Source organism: Diabrotica virgifera, chromosome 9 (assembly GCF_917563875.1).
Source record: "Diabrotica virgifera virgifera chromosome 9, PGI_DIABVI_V3a".
In the NCBI taxonomy this organism is placed as follows: Eukaryota; Metazoa; Arthropoda; class Insecta; order Coleoptera; family Chrysomelidae; genus Diabrotica; species Diabrotica virgifera.
Genome location: NC_065451.1, coordinates 70341234 through 70361350, shown reverse-complemented (window position 1 = coordinate 70361350; position 20117 = coordinate 70341234). Strand labels below are relative to the sequence as shown.

At 32.4% G+C, this 20117-nt stretch overlaps 1 protein-coding gene across 1 annotated transcript; it reads left to right on the top strand.

Annotated features, from left to right (window-relative positions):
* The first annotated feature begins 239 nt into the window (after positions 1–239).
* LOC126892553 (uncharacterized) lies at positions 240–10364 on the top strand. Its single transcript, XM_050662118.1, has 2 exons — positions 240–1453; positions 10094–10364. The coding sequence occupies exons 1-2, from the start codon at positions 360–362 to the stop codon at positions 10281–10283; spliced, it is 1284 nt and encodes a 427-aa protein (XP_050518075.1). The 5' UTR covers positions 240–359; the 3' UTR covers positions 10284–10364.
* The last annotated feature ends 9753 nt before the right edge of the window (positions 10365–20117 follow it).

Below are 20117 nucleotides of genomic sequence, written 5' to 3'. Positions count from 1 at the left end.
TGATATTAAAAAATTTCCCATATGGTGCAAAGTTACGCAGACACCCTGTATAATATTTTTCTCAGTTCGTTGCGTTGTCTTAATGCCCTATAGTCAGATAATTTTTTTCCATACCTGTATAAACAAAATCCTTTCATCCATTAATAATGAAGTCAACCTTTTTTAATCAGATAAAACTTTTGGTGTAAATAATTACATAATCGAAACCCAAAAAAAGAAGAAAAACGTGATGTAATGACTCATGTGTGTCAAAATAAAATAGACGTAATAAATACAAATTTTAGTTAAAACCAGTATTAGTATTTATGTATAACAATGCACAAAATTATTAGCACTGACAGTGTAATTATAGAAATAAAATGAAAGCATCGATAAAAACTGCAAGGAGAGTAGGACCACCACCAAGAAAATCTGAAGATATCTACAAGAAAGAAGTAGTGACGAAGTTACATGCGAAAGTGGATAAAACTGTTCCTTATTCAAATAAAAGACGCGATACTAGCAAGAACAATGCTTGTAGCAGCTCTAGAACCCCAAATAAAGACGTAAGAACTATTTCATTGGAAATTCCAGTACTTGGTTTAGAACGAGCAGTTGTGTGGCCTAGAACACCGTCTAAACTAAAACTGAGAAAAAGGATTATAAAAAACTCTATAAAAGAGGAGGATGAGCTTGAATCTATAAATAATGTTGTGCAAATGAGTGAAGGAAAACAATCTTCAAATGAAAATGAAGTCACACCGTCAGTGATCATGAGAAAACCTTCGTCATCTATTTCGACTCAGAACAAATATTCCAAAGCATCAGTAAAATCAAATAAAGAACACCAAGTACCGCCAAATTCTGAAGTTAAAGTTGGAGACAATGCATCAAAAGGTGATGATAGTTCTATGCTGGACAATACTATTAAGTCAACTGTAGACACTACAAAAAGAAGGGATGGTTCTATGTTGGATAATACTAGTAAGTCAACAGTAGACGGTACAAGAGTCCTGAGTAACCAAATAGTCCATGTCAATTATGAAACAACAGTGGTAAAAAATATACCTTCTGGTACATCCAGAATTCCAACACCGAAAAAGAATCAAAAAGTTATACCTAAAAAGAAACAACCAAGTGACCTGAAAGTTAGTGAGATATGGAAATCCAAAAAGACTAATAAATTAACAAAAGAAGAAATTGAATCGATGTCATCTTTAGCCAGCAGCAGCAAATTAGGCAGCGGAGTGATAAAAAAAAGTTCTTCTTCGGTCACAAAACAACGGCCAGCTTTAAAAACTGATGTAAAAACCAAAGAGAGTGTGGAGAAATCTTTGAGGAATCAAAAAAATCTTAGTGCTCAAAAATTATCTTACGTTTTTAAAAGTAGTCAACAAGCCATAAGTAATAGAGGCAAAGAGAAATCAGGAATAAGTAAACAAAAAGTTTCTAATCCCACCAAAGTCAATCAGAGGTTGGTAGTATATCATTGTTCATTAACTTTTATATTTTGCATTTAGTCGAGGAAATGAAACTGAAAAAATTTCAAAACCTCGCAATTTTTTCGTCCAGCATCCATTTGTACAAAAATTTGGGATTAGGCTCATTTTACCCTCTAGTTTATTTTCTATATTGAGACGTTGTACGCTTTTGGTTTTTTAAGGATAAAACTACCCCTAAAAAAACTACTTGTAAAAAATTAAAAAAATACCACTTTAAACTATAATATTGTCAACATTTGGTTCCTATTAGTTGCATAATGATTGTTTTATGCTTTAAGATACACTATGATAATATTTCAACCCTTAAAAATACCCTTGTTGGAGCTATATATAAAAAATTACTTAGCCTAAAAGAATAATTTCGGCTTGCATCGATTTACATAAAAATTTGGGATTAGGATCATCTCATCATGTACTTCATATTCTATGACATGCACAAGGGCGTCGATTATTTTTAGGGGTGTACACTACCCCTTATTGTCAAAAATTAGATAAAAACATTGTAAACTTTAATATGGGCAAAATTTGGTTTTGATTGGCTAAAAATAATGATTGTTTTATGCTTTAGGTTATAATATAATATTTCAACCCTTAAGAACCACCCTTAAGAACATTACAATTTTTATAAGTAGATAATTTAATAGATCTATACAGAAAAAAAAAAGTAGAAACAAAAAATTCTAAAAACATTTATTTACACAAAAATACGAATTTACAAATATGTAGAAATACAAATACAAATAGTTTAAGTCATCTTCCAGTATACCAACCAGTTCTGTGGTATTAATACATGCATTGAAAATGTTCCATAAGCGGACTATTCGAATATTTCGAAAAAAAAACATTTGTTTTATAAACATGGCTCCTTCATTTTTGGCGATAAATAGTTTTTTCAGAAATGATTTTGTAGTATTTTTAAAGAGCTATAAGACTGTGTAAATTAAATTTTGTTACATCCCTTAGTTTTTAATTGGGTTGGTCTTAAAGAGCTCGAATAAGGGGGTGTTTGCTCGTAAATAGAGGTTTTAAACAGCTATATCTTGCTAACTGTTCACTGTAATAAAATCTACGTGCAATGCTGTGTTAGTTATTAAAAAGCTACAATTTAGTAATTTATCATTTTTTTCGTATCTCCGGTATGTTCGGAGATATTTTGAAGTAAAAGGTGAAAAATACGAAATTGCAAAAAATCTTTTTTTCTTTAAACTCCAATTTTTCTAAAATTAGGCCTTTTAACTAGGTCAAACTTCTTGGGTGTATTAACAATACAAATATACAAGGAATTGCAGAAAAGTGAAGACCAATTTTTAATTACGATTGTAGTTAGCGGGTTATTTTCACTGATTTTTTCGTAGAGAAAAGCAGGTACCGACTTTTTTTATCATAAGTCGCTCCATTTTCATGAATTTTTTTATTATTTACATTTGAAAGGTTTAATTGTGTACTTGAAAAAAGACAATTCAAGCTTTCCTCGAAAAATGCAAAGTTTTCCCGTTATTTGGCTTTCAATATTTCAAATTTTGCATTTGACGAGAAAAGGTAACATTTAACATGCCGTATCTCGGTTTTTATTGGTATTAAAGATATTATAGAAAAATAATTTAGTTTGAGTTATTAAAAGATACAATTTTTTTATCTACAGTTTTTTTGATTAAATGCATATTTTTCGAGGTATTCTCAAAAAACCCTCTAAAAAAGTCGATTTTTTCGATGAAAAACTGTTACTTTCAAGCGCGAATAACTCGAAAAATATTAGTTCTACGAAGAAAATGTTAAAAACATTCTACGAGCGTGCAACAATGTCTACTTTCGGGCACGCATTTTAGTTTAGAAAGTTTCACTTTTCCGCACGCGTGTTACTTTTCCGCACGCGTGTTACTTTTTCGCAAGCGGTTTTTACTTTTCCGCACGTGTGTTAATTTAGATATGTTAATATGGCTTTAAAGTAATTATAATACATGCAATAAACTAATATTTAGATATTATTTACTAATTTATTTCAAATATATCTTATTGTGTTCCTGTTTTAATGAAATTAACGCGAAAATTCGATAAAATAAAATTATTTTGACGTAATATTCGAAAGTCAAATGGGTAGACAATAACAGTCGTTTTGAATCATCGTCATGGAAACCAAGATCGTCGTCATGCTAACTAATTATATTGAAAGTTTGGTTTTGACAACCTTGTCAAAGAATTAATTTGTGTATGTATTTTCATATTAATTAAATTAATTGATTAAGATTTGGTAATTTTTTAAAGACTCTTAGAAAAAATATTGTTCCTAACTCTTGCAGAAAGTCTCTTTTCCGCACTCGACTGCTTGCCGAACTCCCGCTTCGCGTCGCTCGGCAAACTGCAGTCGCGTGCGGGAAAGAATGACTTTCTGCACTTGTTAGGAAAATAACTATTTTCATGGAATTACTTTTTACATCGATTTACATGGTTAAAATGTAATAAAAAATTCCTACCCCCGAGATGGGGTGGTAACAACCCCCAAAAGTTTTATCGTACAGCAGCATGATATAGAAAATGATCCTTGGACTATTCCCTACCTTCTGTGAAAATTTTAAGTAAATCCATGCAGGACGAAAAAATTGCGAGCCAAAATGCTTCATTTCCTCGACTATTTTTATTGCTTCCTTTTGTAGAATCATACTTGTTACAGCTTTGTAACCTACATACCACACGAATGATTTCTGCGGATGAGCGGTCAAACTATCTCCTAAGGTCTTTCAGCCATGAGTTCTCGTCTCTTTGTACTTTTATTCTGCACTTTACCTTTCAATATTATTTGGAGTAATTCATATCTTTTACCTCTCAGTACATGATCCAAACTATATACAGTGACAAGCGCGCTAATAAGCTACGAAATAACGCAAAAGGTGGAAAACGTTAAGTTCTGAGATAAAAAGAGATGAAACTATGTTAGGTGGGAGATTTAGCGATAGGAACGTATAAATTTACATTATATAGTTTGTGTCCCACCTTTAGTCGTATCAGATGAGTCTTCTTGTTGATGTTCCTGTCCGTGACGAATGTTGGCGATCATCAAAACATTCTTTATTTTATCTGCAGCATCGCGGAAAAGATGCACATATGTTTTGTTGAACCATGTTCTAAGGTTCTTTAACCAGAATGTTCTTCTTCTTATTGGACCTCTCTTTCCAAATATTTTTCCTTGCAGGATGGCCTGTAGGGGGGCATATCTGGATTCGTTTCGCATATTGTGTCACAAGCTATTCCATCTTTCGGGATTTGATGGTGGTTAGTACCTATGTGTTCTTCCCCATCCTTTTAAGGACCTCCTCATTTGTTCCGGTCAGTCCATTGGATTTTCTGATATAGCGACATCTCAAAAGCTTCCAATTTTCGGCATATATCTTCTTTCAATGTTCATGATTCAACAATATAAAAAGGACAGAGAAGACGTAGCATCGCAGTATTCTAAATTTTATACCAAGAGAAAGGTTGTGGGTCTTGAAAAATGCCCCATATGGTTGAAGTTTGAACTAGCTTTTTCGATTCGCGCTACTATTAGCCAGGGAGGTAGTGTCAAATTTGACCGGAGCATTTTAGCATGGCTCGTTTCTTATTATTGAGGTAGGTGTTCCAAAGCTTATTAACAAATGATGTGTCAGCTGGCCCAAAACCGGGGATTTTAGGCAAGAAAAGCTAAAATATGAAAGTTGATGGACCAACGCTACAGCTTAAATATCAAATATTTATATACGTTACTCAGAACATTTAATGGACTTGCTTACTTGGCACCTACCTTTCACTCAGAAGATCGGGGTTCAAATCCTGGTGCGGAAAATTCTTTTTGTTTTTTAAATTGACATTTTATTTTGAAAAATATTTATTTTTATAATACCACGTTTTTATTATTTATACGAGACAATATAAAAAAAATCTGTATGTCTTTTATAGAATTATGCATAGAACTTATGAAATAGCATATATACATTTGATCATAAATATTATGATTGACTTTAATAAGCAAAATTGTTGTACATGAACCCCTGAAGCTTCCTGAGTTAGTACGACCAATCTAAGTGAAAAAGGGGGTTGGCCTCCCCACCCCACTCCCGACATTTTTTATCTTTTTAGACAAACTGTTTTTTGCATAATTTTATGTGGTGTAAAACCAAAAGATACATACAACCCTAATTTTTCACTTTTCTATCACCAACCCCCATTTTTTTAATAGCAATCTAATTATTTCCCTGTTCTCTATAACATATAAAAATGAATTTTTGTCTGTATGTCCCTTATAGAATCGTAAACTATGCATTTAATCATATTATGATGACCTCAAGCAAAGTTTTTGTACTTACATGAACCCAGGAAGGAGTTAATACTTAATAATATATACTTAATATACTTAACAATTAATAGAGTTAAAAGAGTTAATACTTTTTTATTATTAACTAGCTGACCCGGCAAACTTCGTACCGCCTTAAAACTAAATAATGTTTGAAATACTAAAAAATATTGCGTACCCATACTTTTTTCTACCAAATGCATAGTTTACGATTCTATAAGGGACATAGGTACAGACAAACATTCATTTTTATATATTATAGAGAATAGGGAAATACTAATACTATTTAGATTGCTATTAAAACATGGGGGTTGGTCATAAAAAAGTGAAAATTTAGGGTTGTATCTTTCGGTTCTACAACATATAAAATTAAGAAAAAACAGTTTGTCCAAAAAAATAACAAATAATATCTCCCTTTTCACTTAGATTGTTGGTCTTACCAACTCAGGAACCTTCAGGGGTTCATGTACAACAAATTTGCTTATTAAGATCAATCATAATATTATGACCAAAAATGCATAGTTTGCGATTCTATAAAAGACATACAGATTTTTTTATATTGTCTCGTATAAATAATAAAAACGTGGTATTATAAAAATAAATATTTTTCAAAATAAAATGTCAATTTAAAAAACAAAAAGAATTTTCCGCGCCAGGATTTGAACCCCGATCTCCTGAGTGAAACGTAGGAGCCAAGTAAGCAAGTCCATTGAATGTTCTGAGTAACGTATATAAATATTTGACATTTAAGCTGTAGCGTTGGTCCATCAACTTTCATATTTTAGCTTTTCTTGTCTAAAATCCCCGGTTTTGGGCCAGCTGACACATCATTTGTTAATAAGCTTTGGAACACCTACCTAAATAATAAGAAACCAGCCATGCTAAAATGCTCCGGTCAAATTTGACACTACCTCCCTGGCTATATCTCTTGGTTGTTGGTCTATTCTTCATTACTATGGTGCCGAGGTAGTTGTAATGCGTCACTCTTTCTACAGTGGTTTAGTTGATGTAGACTTGACCTTCTGTTATCTTTTTCTTGCTAATGAAAGCTTTGTCTTCATGACGTTTATATTTAGTCCATATTGTTGACTGTAATACGTGATTTTGTTCATGAGGACTTGTAGGTATTCTAGGTAATCCGCAACATACTATGTGTTTGGCGCAGCGAGCAAGGTTATGATTGCCAATATGATTTCCAACATTCGAAATGGATAGGAACCAGAAGAAGATGGCTATGTGTTTAGTAGAATACTTTTTTCAGTTTCGTGCAAAGCTTCGATAAGTATTCTTTCAGAGTATAGAGATTACAAATACGAGGGGACAAAATTCAGCCTTGTCTCATTTCACGCATGATTTTCACATATTCGATTGTTCATCTTCAACTCTAAAGTTTGCAGTCTGATTTAAGTAAACGTTTAATTCCTGCTTATTTTAATGTTATTTTGAAGCTATTTTCTTGTGGCATTTTTATAATCAACTATTTATAATGGGAAATAAACCACCATTATACCAAAAAAAGATTTTATAAACATTTCGAAGCCCAAATCGGGTTTCGTTGTCAAAATACAAAATACTACTATGCTTATTTTAGTATTTCCATCATCTTAGTGTGCGGCCCTCGATCAAACGCTTTCTCGTAATCAACCAGATATGATTATACGTCGCAATTGATGCCTTTGCATCTCTGGAATAAGACTTGTATTGAAAGCAAAGTATCTCTCGTATTAATAGCATTTATGAAACCGAACTGGTTGAGCGAAATTTGACTTTAGAAACAATCTTAGGGGATGACACTTCACACTTATCGTACGGTATTCTTCACAATTTTTGGTTCCTGGTTTTTTTGGAAGTGCAATAAGCTCAGACTTCAGCCATTCTGTTGGTATTTCTCCAGAGTTGTATATGTTGTTGAATATCATTGTGATCATTGCTATTGATTCGTTGTCCATTACTTTAAGTAATTCTGCTTGTATATTTTCGGGGCCTGCTGTTTTCCCATCCTTTAGCTGGGTTATTGCATAATAAACTTCCTGCTGTAATATTCTTTGTCCATCATTTACCTTTTCTTCTAGCTCAAAAGTGTTATGTCTTTGGTCTCAGAGGAGTATGTCAACTAAAACTGTCACTGTCACAGTGTTAGTTAGTTGCGAAACTAATCCGATCCATCTAGGGTGATAAATAATCAATATAATGTAAATGTATGCGTGTTTATCGCTAAATTTCCCACCTCTAATAGTTTCATCCCTTTTTTCTCACAACTTAATATGGTTTCCGTCTTTTACGTTATTTTGCCTGTTATTAGCACACTCATGTATTTTTTTCTCTTTGATTATGCTTAGTAATTATTTTTGATTGCTCAAAACGGGTTATTGATACGGAAATTTGGGTTATTTGGGTTATATGTACAGAAAATGACCGACCATCTACCAAAGTTAAAGTTAAACCGAGTCCACGAGGCAATGTTGGAGAGAGATTTACGATTGTTTCGTCTTCGATCTTATTCTTACTGACAATCATGATTTTTTTGAAGTGAAAACTTCTTTAGGGTCGTTGTGCACTTTTTGGATAGGGGTATTAAAAGCATTAAATTCGCGACCGTCATTGCGACCGTCATCGCGACCGTCATTGCGACCGTCATCGCGACCGTCATCGCGACCGTCATCGCGACCGTCATCGCGACCGTCATCGCGACCGTCATCGCCACCGTCATCGCTTCGGCGAAATAAATATTGTACGTATATATTATAAAAATATGTATAGAATATTGTGTAGAAGTATTTAAATTTAAAATAAATATAAAACCTATTTGTGGATAGGGAAAAATGATTGATTTGGCGACCGTCAGCGACCGTCATCGCTTCGGCGAAATAAATATATATACATAATATATTATAATGTATGTGTGTATAAATTGTGTAGAAGTATTTAAATTTAAAATAAATGTAAAACCTGTTTTTGGATGGAAAAAAAGATTGATTTGGCGACCTACATCGCCACCGTCATCGCTTCGGCGAAATAAATATTGTACGTTTACATATATTATAATGTATGTGTATATTAATTGTGTAAAATTATTTAGATTTAAAATAAATATAAATCCTATTTTGGATGGGAAAAAGGGTTGATTTGGCGACCGTCATCGCGACCGTCATCGCTTCGGCGAAATAAATTTTGTACGTATAATTATTATGTGTATGTATATATAAATTGTGTAGAAGTATTTAAATGTAAAATAAATGTACAATCTATTTTGGGATGGAGAAAAAGGATTGATTTCGCGACCGTCATGTCATCGCGACCGTCATCGCTTCGACGAAATAAATTTTTTACGTATTTTATTATACACTACGTATCATAATAGTAATATTTTTGAAGTGAAAACTTTCTAGGGACGTTGTGCACTTTTTAGATGGGGAAGAAGTATTGAATTAGTGACCGTCATCGCGACCGTCATTGCTTCGACAAAAATAAATTTTTAAAGTTAAAACATCTTTAGGGACTTTGTGCCCTTTTTAGATGGGGAAAAAGTATTGAATTAGCGACCGTCATTGCTTCGACGAACTAATTTTTGAAGTGAAAACTGCTTTAGGGACGTTTTGCACTTTTTCTATGGGGAAAAGTATTAAACTAGCGACCGTCATTGCTTCGACGAAATAAATTTGTGAAGTGAAAACTATTTTAGAGACGTTTTGCACTTTTTAGATAGGGAAAAAGTATTGTATTTGCGACCGTTATCACTTTGCCGAAATAAATTTGTGCTTTAAATTTTTAGTCCCATGAGTGCTTTAAATTTTTGTTCACAGCCAGTCCATACCTCTAGCAGTACTGCATAATGAGACTAACCACAATTTGCAGTCCTTCTCTGCTATCGTCTGCAGACGATACAATACTCCTTGCTGATAGCAAAGGAGTATATTATCGTCTGCATATCTTAGATTATTCGCTAGTGTTCGGTTAATTGATATACCCTCATTTATGGAGTGCCTCTTTAAACATCTGTTCTGAGCACATGTTAAAAAGTAGAGGGAATAACACGTCCTTGTCATGCATTAGCATTAATAAAAAGTTGATTTAAAATGGTGAGAGAGTTGGTATGGCGCCTTTAATTTAGAGTTAAGGTTGGTGCTTTTTTGAGCCAGTCCGGCCCTAATCGCAGTTTCATCTTACTTCAATGGATTTCATTATCAAATCGGCAAAAAAACTGAAACGGGCAAGAAAAATCTAATGCGACTGTGGATTACTTTTATATTATAAGCACTCATTAATATCGTTCTTTCTTATTTTTTAGCCGTTCATATTTAAAACCAAATACCATAAATGAAGAAATTAAACAAACATCAAAAGGAGACGTCACGTTTAAAAACGACAAAGACATTGATAAACTTTTAAAGAATGTAAACGACATGAAGAATTTTATCAAAGAAATACCTGTGCCGAAGAAAAAAAATGGCGTTGACACGTATAACAAAAAGTTATAATGTACTGATTTTTAGACAACACTCAGTGACGGTTTGTTGGAGTAGAATAAATGATTAAATATATTTCCGTAATAAATCAGATTCCATTCTTTGTTTGGTATTACAACATTGAAATGTCTATACAGTGAGCACGTAAAGGTTGGAATAAATTCATTTTCTCGAGAATGGACGATTTTGGAAAAAAATCCTGAAACAGGTCAATTTTTATTTTTAAACTACGACTTTTTGGCATACATATCATACTAGTGACGTCTCTCATCTGGGGGTGATGACGTCATCGATGATTTTTTATATAAAAATAGGTATCGTGTGATAGCTCATTTGAAAGGTAATTCAATTGTCTATTCAGTAATATAAACAATAACATAAATATTTATACAGGGCGTCCAAAAAAAATTTTTTTAATTAAATTTATTGAAATAAAAAGAAGAATGTGTGTAATTTATTTAAATCAAAATACATTTTACTGCTATCATAAAACATGAAAAAAATTTTATTTGGCAAATAAATATTGTTTTTTGCTTAAATTCAATATTAAAGCAGCCACCCACCAGCCTCGTGACAGTTTGAACATTTAATGTAAGTGAAAAGCCATGAATATTTTTCAAATAAACATTTTTTTCTGTTTTCTGAGAGAAGTAAAATGTATTTTGAATTAAATAAATTACATACATTCTTCTTTTTATGCCAATAAATTTAATCCAAAAAATTTTTTTAACACCCTGTATAAATAATTATGTTAGTGTTTATATTACTGAATAGACAATCGAATTACTTTTCAAATAAGCTATCACACGACCACTATTCTCATTTAAAAAAATCTTCGATGACGTCATCACGCCCAGATGGGTGACGTCACTAGTATAATACATATGTGCCAAAAAGTCGTAATTTAAAAATAAAAATTGACCTATTTCGGGATATTTTCCAAAATCGTGCATTCTCGAGAAAATGAATTTATTCCAACCTTTACGTGCTCACTGTATATGCTTCAGTATTACGCATTTTATTCGTTTCTAAAGGGTGTCCCAAATGTTGAATTTAATAGGAATAGTTTGTTTTTTCGTTAGATTGTATTTTTTTTTTAATCATAAAGTATATAATGATAGGATTATGCATATAATAGCACATCCGGCGATTTTACTGGCTCAACAATGCTTGGCTGCAATTGAACACCGGTGGCGGATGCCGGTGTCAGACACCAGTGTCTTAGTCTGAAAGAGTACTAAATGAAAATTAAAATTACGATTACAATCAGCGTTTCTTAACAGAATGGTAAATCTAATGGTAATTTTTTGCTTAAGGCTTCTAATTTGTTAACTATTGTCCAATAAATTTAACGCTATTATATTGGGACCGTGCAAGTTCGGAAAAGCGACACCTGGTTTCATAGCCCAGCAACATTTTTAGTATTTTAAATTGTATTGGCCACTTGCATTAGTCCTGGTTGTTGGATAATTGTCAAGACCACAGCTCAAAAAAGTTATAAGAACAAAAATTAAGACTGAGGTTATGTTATTAAAAGGTAAACAATTGTATGAAGGAAGTAAAATTAATTATTAATGTAGTACTGCAAGCAAAATACAATTAATTAAATTTAATTTTATATAATATTTGCATATCATATGAATATTGTGGAGCAACATATAATTTTTCTCCTTCAATGACAGTAAGTATGAAATATACGTCAATTTGACAATTGCAATCGACAATTATTTTAGAAAGATTCAAGATTTCTCCGATATTTGCGCACGATCGTTTCTCATATCCCCTCCAAGTACTTGAACACCGCGAATAGCATATTCGGGCGGTTCTCCAGTAGTTGCAAATATTTATCACTGTGGCACTATCATTTCACTCACAGGTGACAGGTCGTGTAAAATGTCTTTGTCGCTTACAAACCCTAGCGCATCAGTTATTGCTTGTAACACTTTTTATGAAATCGGTCCATGATTGCTAGGGCTAGGTTGAATTTGAAGCAGTGCCCCACAACTGTATTCCGTAAGTCCAAATTAGCTTGAGTATGGCATTGTACGCTAGTAGTTTATTTCTCAACGACAACTGGGACTTTCTTCCGAGTAACCAATAATATTTTCTATATGTGGTATCAAGATGTTTTCTTTTTTTCATATATTACAAAGTGGGCCAAACAAAAGAGTCCACCTCGATATTTGGCAGTATTTATTAGATTTTAAGGAAATAAAAAACAGGTCAATTTTTGATCTAAGGGAAACACACTTTTACGGTACATACATCTGTCATTTGTCAAGCCCTTCCCTTCCACTTGCCCCACCCCTTATTTTTAAATAGGTAATAGCAGTCGTGTGCTAGCTAATTTGAAAGGATATTCAATTCTCTATTCAGTAATATCAACATTAACATAATTATTTATATAGGTTGTCCAAGAAAAAAAATAATTTAATTAAATTAATTGACACAAAAAGAAGAATCTATGTAATTTATTTAATTCAAAATACATTCTACTGCTGTCACAAAACAGAAAAAAATGTTTTTTGATAAATATACATTGCTTTTCGCTTAATTTGAATGTTAAAGCTGCCACCCATCTGCCTCTTGGTAGGTTGAATATTGAATTTAAGCAACAATGTTTATTTATCAAATAAACATTTTTTTCTGTTTTTTGTCAGCAGTAGAATGTATTCTGAGTTAAATAAATTACACACATTCTTCTTTTTTTTGTCAATTAATTTTTCTTAAACACCCTGTCTAAATGATTATGTCAATGTTAATATTACTGAATAGAAAATTGAATAACCTTTCAAATGAGCTAGCACACGACCCCTATTCTGCCCTGTTAAGCATAAGAGTCGTATCTGCACTTTTGGTAATTTTGAAATTTTCTGGCATTTCACATCATATTAAAGTTTTACATCTATTTGTGAGATCAAGATGTCGTAAAACATTCATTACTGGCCAATTAAACCATATTATTTGTTTGTCGTATGTGAAATTATGCTCATTTTGTTCAGCAAAATTGTCCAAACTGCATATTTTAGGTATATATGTCGTATTTGCAGTTTAAATACGACAAATAAACCTAACACAGCGTACATGCGACATATTTACTTATCAATGAAGTAGATACGTCAAATTGATTTAACACCGGCTTTGGCGGGCAATCTAGTATTTTGACGCTTGACATAACCTAAAAAATCTATTTGTTTGCCATTTGTTGCTTCTGTTGGGACAGTGGGTATTGTTCTCTTAGAAATAAATAAACGTTATCCTTATAGTGTTAAAGTGGTACCCAGGGTGTGGAGGAATTTTAAAAGAAGGTGAGTAAATTGTAAATTTATTGTTATTCCAAATAGCTAGTCCTTTCGTCGGCCTTATGCGAATACCTCGTAACTCCAAAATTGTAAATGTTACAGAAGAAGCTAAATACTCTTTAAAGCTTTGTGTATATTAGAATATTTGGAGTTATTATAATTACTACTGTGTTTAATGATTTTCTTATGTAAATTGCCAATTTATGGATATACGGGGTTTCATTTCAAAAAGATATGTTTTTTTAAACTGTAATTACAATGTAAAACAAAAAATAATACCACAGTATGAATATTTTTTTGACGTAAATTAGTAGCTACCATACTTATGATCTATGTTGTCATAAAAAATAAAAAACATATTATTTACGGACCAATTATTTAATGTCAGACACTTTATAACTAGAAAAACCATTTTGAATATATTTTGATCTATACCAACACTTATTTTCTTGGAAATTATTTTTTTACTCGTAGCCTTTTCGTTTGGTAAACTAGCCTTTTTTTAGGGCAATGGCTGCTAATTCTAATAGCAGATCTATGCGAATATTGCAGCTAGCAAAGCAGAATAAAGAACTGGTCAGTAAATTAAAGGAATTGAAAGAAAAAAAATGCTAAAACCCGCTTAACAAAAAATTGCGAAAAAAATGATCCAGATTTTGTGATTCCATCGTCGCCTAGTTCATAAACTTCAGAATCAGAAAATGAGGAACCTAGACGTCCTTCGATTATTATCCAACAAAACATAGTTATTTGTCCTGAAAACACTATAAATACAAATTCAAATAACAATAACCAGTATAATGTTATCGACTTGGTTACCGAAATTGTCCATAACATGATTGATGCTGCAATTGAGCAATCCGAAAAGCGAAAAGCCAGTTTATATACAAAATCTGGACAGCTACGTAAACGAAGAAGATTTAGTATGTCTTTACAGAGTAGAAAAAAACAAAAATTAGAACACAAGAAAAATAAGTTTTTACTGAAAGATCCATGTGGAAGCAAGTGCAAAAAATGCTGTACTAAAAAAATTTCAGAAGCACAACGTGCAAATATACATTTAAGTTTTTGGCAATTAACGAATTTAGAGCAAAAAACTTTTGTGTTAAATATGACGGAAAAGAAAAATGCGAAAAGAAAAGTATCTCTAAATTCAAGACGGTCAATGAGTTTTACCTATAGGCTCAAAGATGATAACGGTAAAATACAGGAAGTATGTAAAATATTTTTCTTGGCCACCCTTGGATATTTGCCAAACAATGATCGAATTATCAGAAGTGCATTCTCTTCCACTACTACATCTCAGTTAAAGGCAAAAAAATCCCAAAGAGGTACCGCTAGTTCCTCGAAAAAGATAGATCGCTCTATAATCAGAGAGCATATAGAGTCGTTCAAGCCTACAATTTCACACTACCGGAGGGAGCACGCTCCAAATAGGAGATACCTTCCAAGTGATATCACCATAGTGATTATGTACAAGGACTTCAAGGAGAAATATCCAACAATTAATTTTTCCTATTATTTATATAGGAAAGTCGTCAGTAAAATGAACATTTCATTCGCTGCACTTGGACATGAAGAGTGCTTTTCTTGTGCAGCATTCAAAACCATAAAAATAACACCATGATCATAACAACCATAATCCCGAAAATATTGAAAATGATTATCGGATAGGAAGGACACTCTTATAAACCGACTTCGTGGAATTATTCCCATTACCAGAATGAACTTTTGGAATGATTTGCCGGTATCCCAAAATCCTGTAACTGAAGATGAATAAATTACTAATCATAATCAAAATTTCAGTTGACATAATATTGCTCTGTATTTATTGGATATAAGTTAGAGTTTTCGTTTTAGTTACAAATACAAATTATAATAATGTTTTTTAGTTGTTTTTTAGTTATGTAAAACGTTGTTTAAGTTAAACAGTATAGTTTACTAGTAAGTTACAGCTCAGCGTCTCATGAGCATTAGATATATTTTTTTGTAAAACATTTATATGAAAAAATTGAAGTTATAATATACATTTTAACCTTTGTTAAGAGTAGTTTTTCTATAGAGATGGTCACTATAACGATTTGTTAAACTAATCATCATTACTATTTTAGTTGCTGATTGTTAGGCAAATTTGTCGTAACAAACAAAAACATGTTTTAAACTCTTAGATTGTAAAAAACAAGTTTGTATTTAAATTCTACGTTAAAAAATGTATACAACAAGGTTATTACAATTTAAATCATATTAGTACTTAGGATGGCAGAAACACAAGAGCTTTTTCCTTATTTTCTCAAAATATTTAAATATGGAGATACGACTCTTATGCTTAACAGGGCAGTATTCTCTATTTAAAAATAAGGGGTGGGGAAAGTGGAAGGGAGGGGGTTGACAAATGACAGATATATTTACCATAAAAATGTGTCCCTCTTAGATCAAAAATTGATCTGTTTTTTTATTTTCTTAAAATCTGATAAATACTGCCAAACATCGAGGTGGACTCTTTTCTTTGGCCCACTCTGTATATGTGTTATCCATATGTAAGCCTAAGTACTTTACAGTATCTAGCGTTGGAATGGTGGAACATTGTTGAGTAATATTTGAGGAGACTCGCTATGGCATTTAGTGAATACTATGTAGCTTGATTTAGATTCATTAAGTTTTATTCCACTTCCTAGTCCATTTATGGACTTTATTTACGTTTTCCTGGAGTTGTCCTGCTGCAACAACGGGATCTGAATGTACCGCCAATATTGCGGATAGTCTGCAAATGTGGCTATATTTGTCTATCATTAGGAAAATCGGAGGTAAATAGTAGGTAAAGGCTCGGCTCAAGAACCCTCGAGGAACGCTTGCCTTTATGAGACATAAACCGGTTAATTCGTCTTCATATTTTACCTGAAAATGCCTTTCTTTTAGGTATGAGTATAATATGTGATACGTGTTCTAGTGTAGGCCCTTTTTTAGTTTATAAAGTTGTCTCTGATGCCACACCTTGTCAAAAGCTTGACTCACATCGATGAATGCAGTGGAGCAATATTGCTTACTTTTAAAAAGCGAATTTAATTAATTCCACCAGTCGATGTATCTGTTAAATTGTTGAATGTTTGGCTCTAAATCCAAATTGGTGCCCAAGAAAAAAATTAAGTCATCCGCGAAAAACGTCACAAAAATGTAATGGGGTTGACACGTATAACAAAAAATTATCATGTATTGATTTTTAGACAAAACTCAATGACAGTTTGTTGGAGTAGAATGAACTTAATTGTAATTAAATATGTTGTTCTGAAGCTATTTTCTTGTGGCATTTTTACAATTTTAACTATTTAGAATGGGAAATAAGCCACAATATTATTAAAAAATGATTTTTATTAATAAAATTTTTATTAATAAAATCCGATTTGGGCGTCGAAACGTTAATAAAAATCATTTTTTAATAATATTGTGGCTTATTTCCCATTCTAAATAGTTAAAATTGTAATTAAATATATTTCCCTAATAAATCAGTTCCCATTCTTTGTTTAGTATCACAACATTGAAATGTCTATTTATTATGCTTCAACGTTACCCATTTTATTCATTTCTAAAGGGTGTCCCAAAATTTACGATAGATTTGAATTTAATAGAAAACACTGTTTTTTGTTACATTGTATTTTTTCTTAAATTCTAAATTACATAAAGTAGGAGGGCGGGCATGTTTTCGACGCTAAAGTACCTGAGGGTCTAAAAAGTACCCGTGTTTTGGACGCTGCCAGAAAGTAAAGTTAGGACCGAAGGGTTGGGTCTTCCTCCTTTGGGTCTTTTAAATTTAGCATCCAAATCATGCACATCCAACGGGTTGTATAAATTCCACTGATGTAGAGTAAGAGGTAGAATAGGATTTATTCGGTGAGACATTCTGTATAGTAACATCTGATGACATATTGATAATTTATTTACGGTACTACCGAAACTAATTACTTTCGTTTCCCGCAAAAAACAAACTGGTAATTTGTTTGTAATCCATAAACCTGTGTCTATTTGCAATAACTCATATACTAGACAGGAATATAAACTAATAGTGAATATGGAAATTTCAACGTTAGTAAGTAATCGTGGTAAAATTTTGCTCAAAGTGAACAGTTTTACTTTTTCTCAAGATAAAGACTAAATCGGGAGAAACGTATTGGAGGTGCGTAAAACGGTCGTGTAAAGCAAGATATTCACGAAAGGGCCAGAAAAGTTAGTGATCCGAAGTAATCTAGAACATAATCACGAGTGTGATATCAAGACGCTTAATAGACAGATTGTGCGTAGCAGTGCCAAAAGGAAGGCTAAGGATAATTTGACCGAAAGGCCGTCCAAAATCATACATAGTGCGTTAAAAGAAAATGTAGATTGCTTGAGCCACATGACAGTTAAAGACGTTAATTTAATACGAAATCAAATATACAGTGAACGGCGAATGGCTCAACCGAAACTGCCCAAAAGTAAAGAAGAAACTATTGCTGCGGTAAATATTATAAATATCAAAACACTTAAAGACGAGAATTTTATATTTGCGGTTGAACCAAGTTCTAACATTATCATCTTCTCGTGTAACACTAACATGCGTTTTCTGTGCGGCAGTAAAACGATTTATATGGACGGTAGGTACATTTAGTTACTGTGCTCAATATTTCAAGCAAGTTTTTACCATACATGTATTTATCAACGGACATTATATACCATTGTGTTATTGTTTACTTCCCGACAAATCGGAACAAACCTATATAAAACTATTTAATGTTATAAAAAGCAAATGTGAAGTAACTGGTCTGAAATTCAATCCAAAATCATTTTCTCCAATTTTGAAATTACTATCCACAATGCTGCGCGTTTTGAATTTCCAAATGTGCACATTAAAGGGTGCCGTTTTCATCTTATGCAAGCTTGGTATCGTAATATCGGCAGTTGTGGCTTAATTCGGGAATATAAATTGGCAGACAGTGAAATATCTAAATGGCTGAAATATATTTTTGGGCTGCCATTTTTACCTCCCTCAGAAGTCGAAGAATCTTTCATATATGATTTTATGGCTATTCAACCAAAGGATGCAAAAATTGAAAAGTTTTCCGACTACTTATTGGACAACTACATTGGCGACCACGCAACATTTCCGCCGGAGATGTGGGCTACGATGAGTGAGAGTTTAGAATTAACAACTAATGCTTGTGAATCGTTCCACTCGCGTTTTAATGATAATTTTTACCATGCTCATCCAAATATTTTCCATTTTATTGATGTTTTAAAAAATTTTCAAACTGAAACTTACATTAAAATTAATAGTGTCCATGAAAGTAATAGACTTAAAGATCCAAAGAGTAGAAAAAAAATTATGTTCGTTAGAGATAGGATACATGAGTATCAAACTAACTGTATCGATCGATGCCATTTCGTAAAATGTATGTCGTGTTTATTTCAAAGTGACAAATAAACCTTATCAAGCTTAATCTCTAGAATTTTATTACCTGACTTTCCATTTACATTTCAATTAGACCCAGCGTCCAAATCATATATGCAGAAACAGGTAATTTTATTTTTCAGCGTCGAATTTTAAATTTAGCCTCCAAATCATGCACGCCCAAGTAGGATAATGCATAGAATAAAACATTGTTTCAAAATCAGGTTCGAAGGCAACCATCAAAAATGAAAGATTTGTTCAATCACAATGTAGAAAGATGAACAACAAATTAGGATAGCAATCTTACTGCCATATATATAGCGTAATAAAGATCTGGTCAAAGTTTTTGCGTAAAGGTCTTACATTTAAACCGCCGTTTATATGTCCAATTTAAAATATTCAGCGACACACCACACGAGAGCACTGTTACACATAAAATCCTTTATAAAAGGTATATTTGTTAAAATCCCTATACAGGGCTACGTCAAAGACAGAACTAGTTTTCGATCGGTTGACCGATCATCATCAGTGCAATCCTAAAATGTGTACAATCAGATAAAATGATGCAAAGTATTTAAAATGTTGACTAAGGTTATAAAAAGTTATAGGTTATACTCACTTAGAATCTACATGCTAACCACCAAAGTAAAAATATATGGTTAAAAACCCTTTACAATTGATCCGTCATCGGAACATATGACAAAGATGTGAATTATAACATGGATGAATAAAATATCCAATGTTTTTCGCCCGAGGTACCAATGAGTTCTATCTGACAAGTTCACGGCTGTACGGAAGCAAGTGATTTTGATAACGGAATTTCTGAATGGTGACATGACAGGAATGACAGTTCCACAGGAAGTTATAATTTCCCTGTTGTTTTGTGGTATTTATTCTAAAATTTGTTAAATTAATAACAATAAAAACAGTCGTTCCCACTGTGGTAAATAGTCTGTAAAAATGGAAATAGACTTGATGTAAATGTTAAAATATTGTAATGGAGGAAGTAGGCAAACCACATTACACATAATTCAGAAAACTTAATAAACATTATCAAATCCTTTACATGTGATAACTAGGGCTTAGAAGAGCAGTTGTGTGTTTATTTAAAGTTATCAATTATAT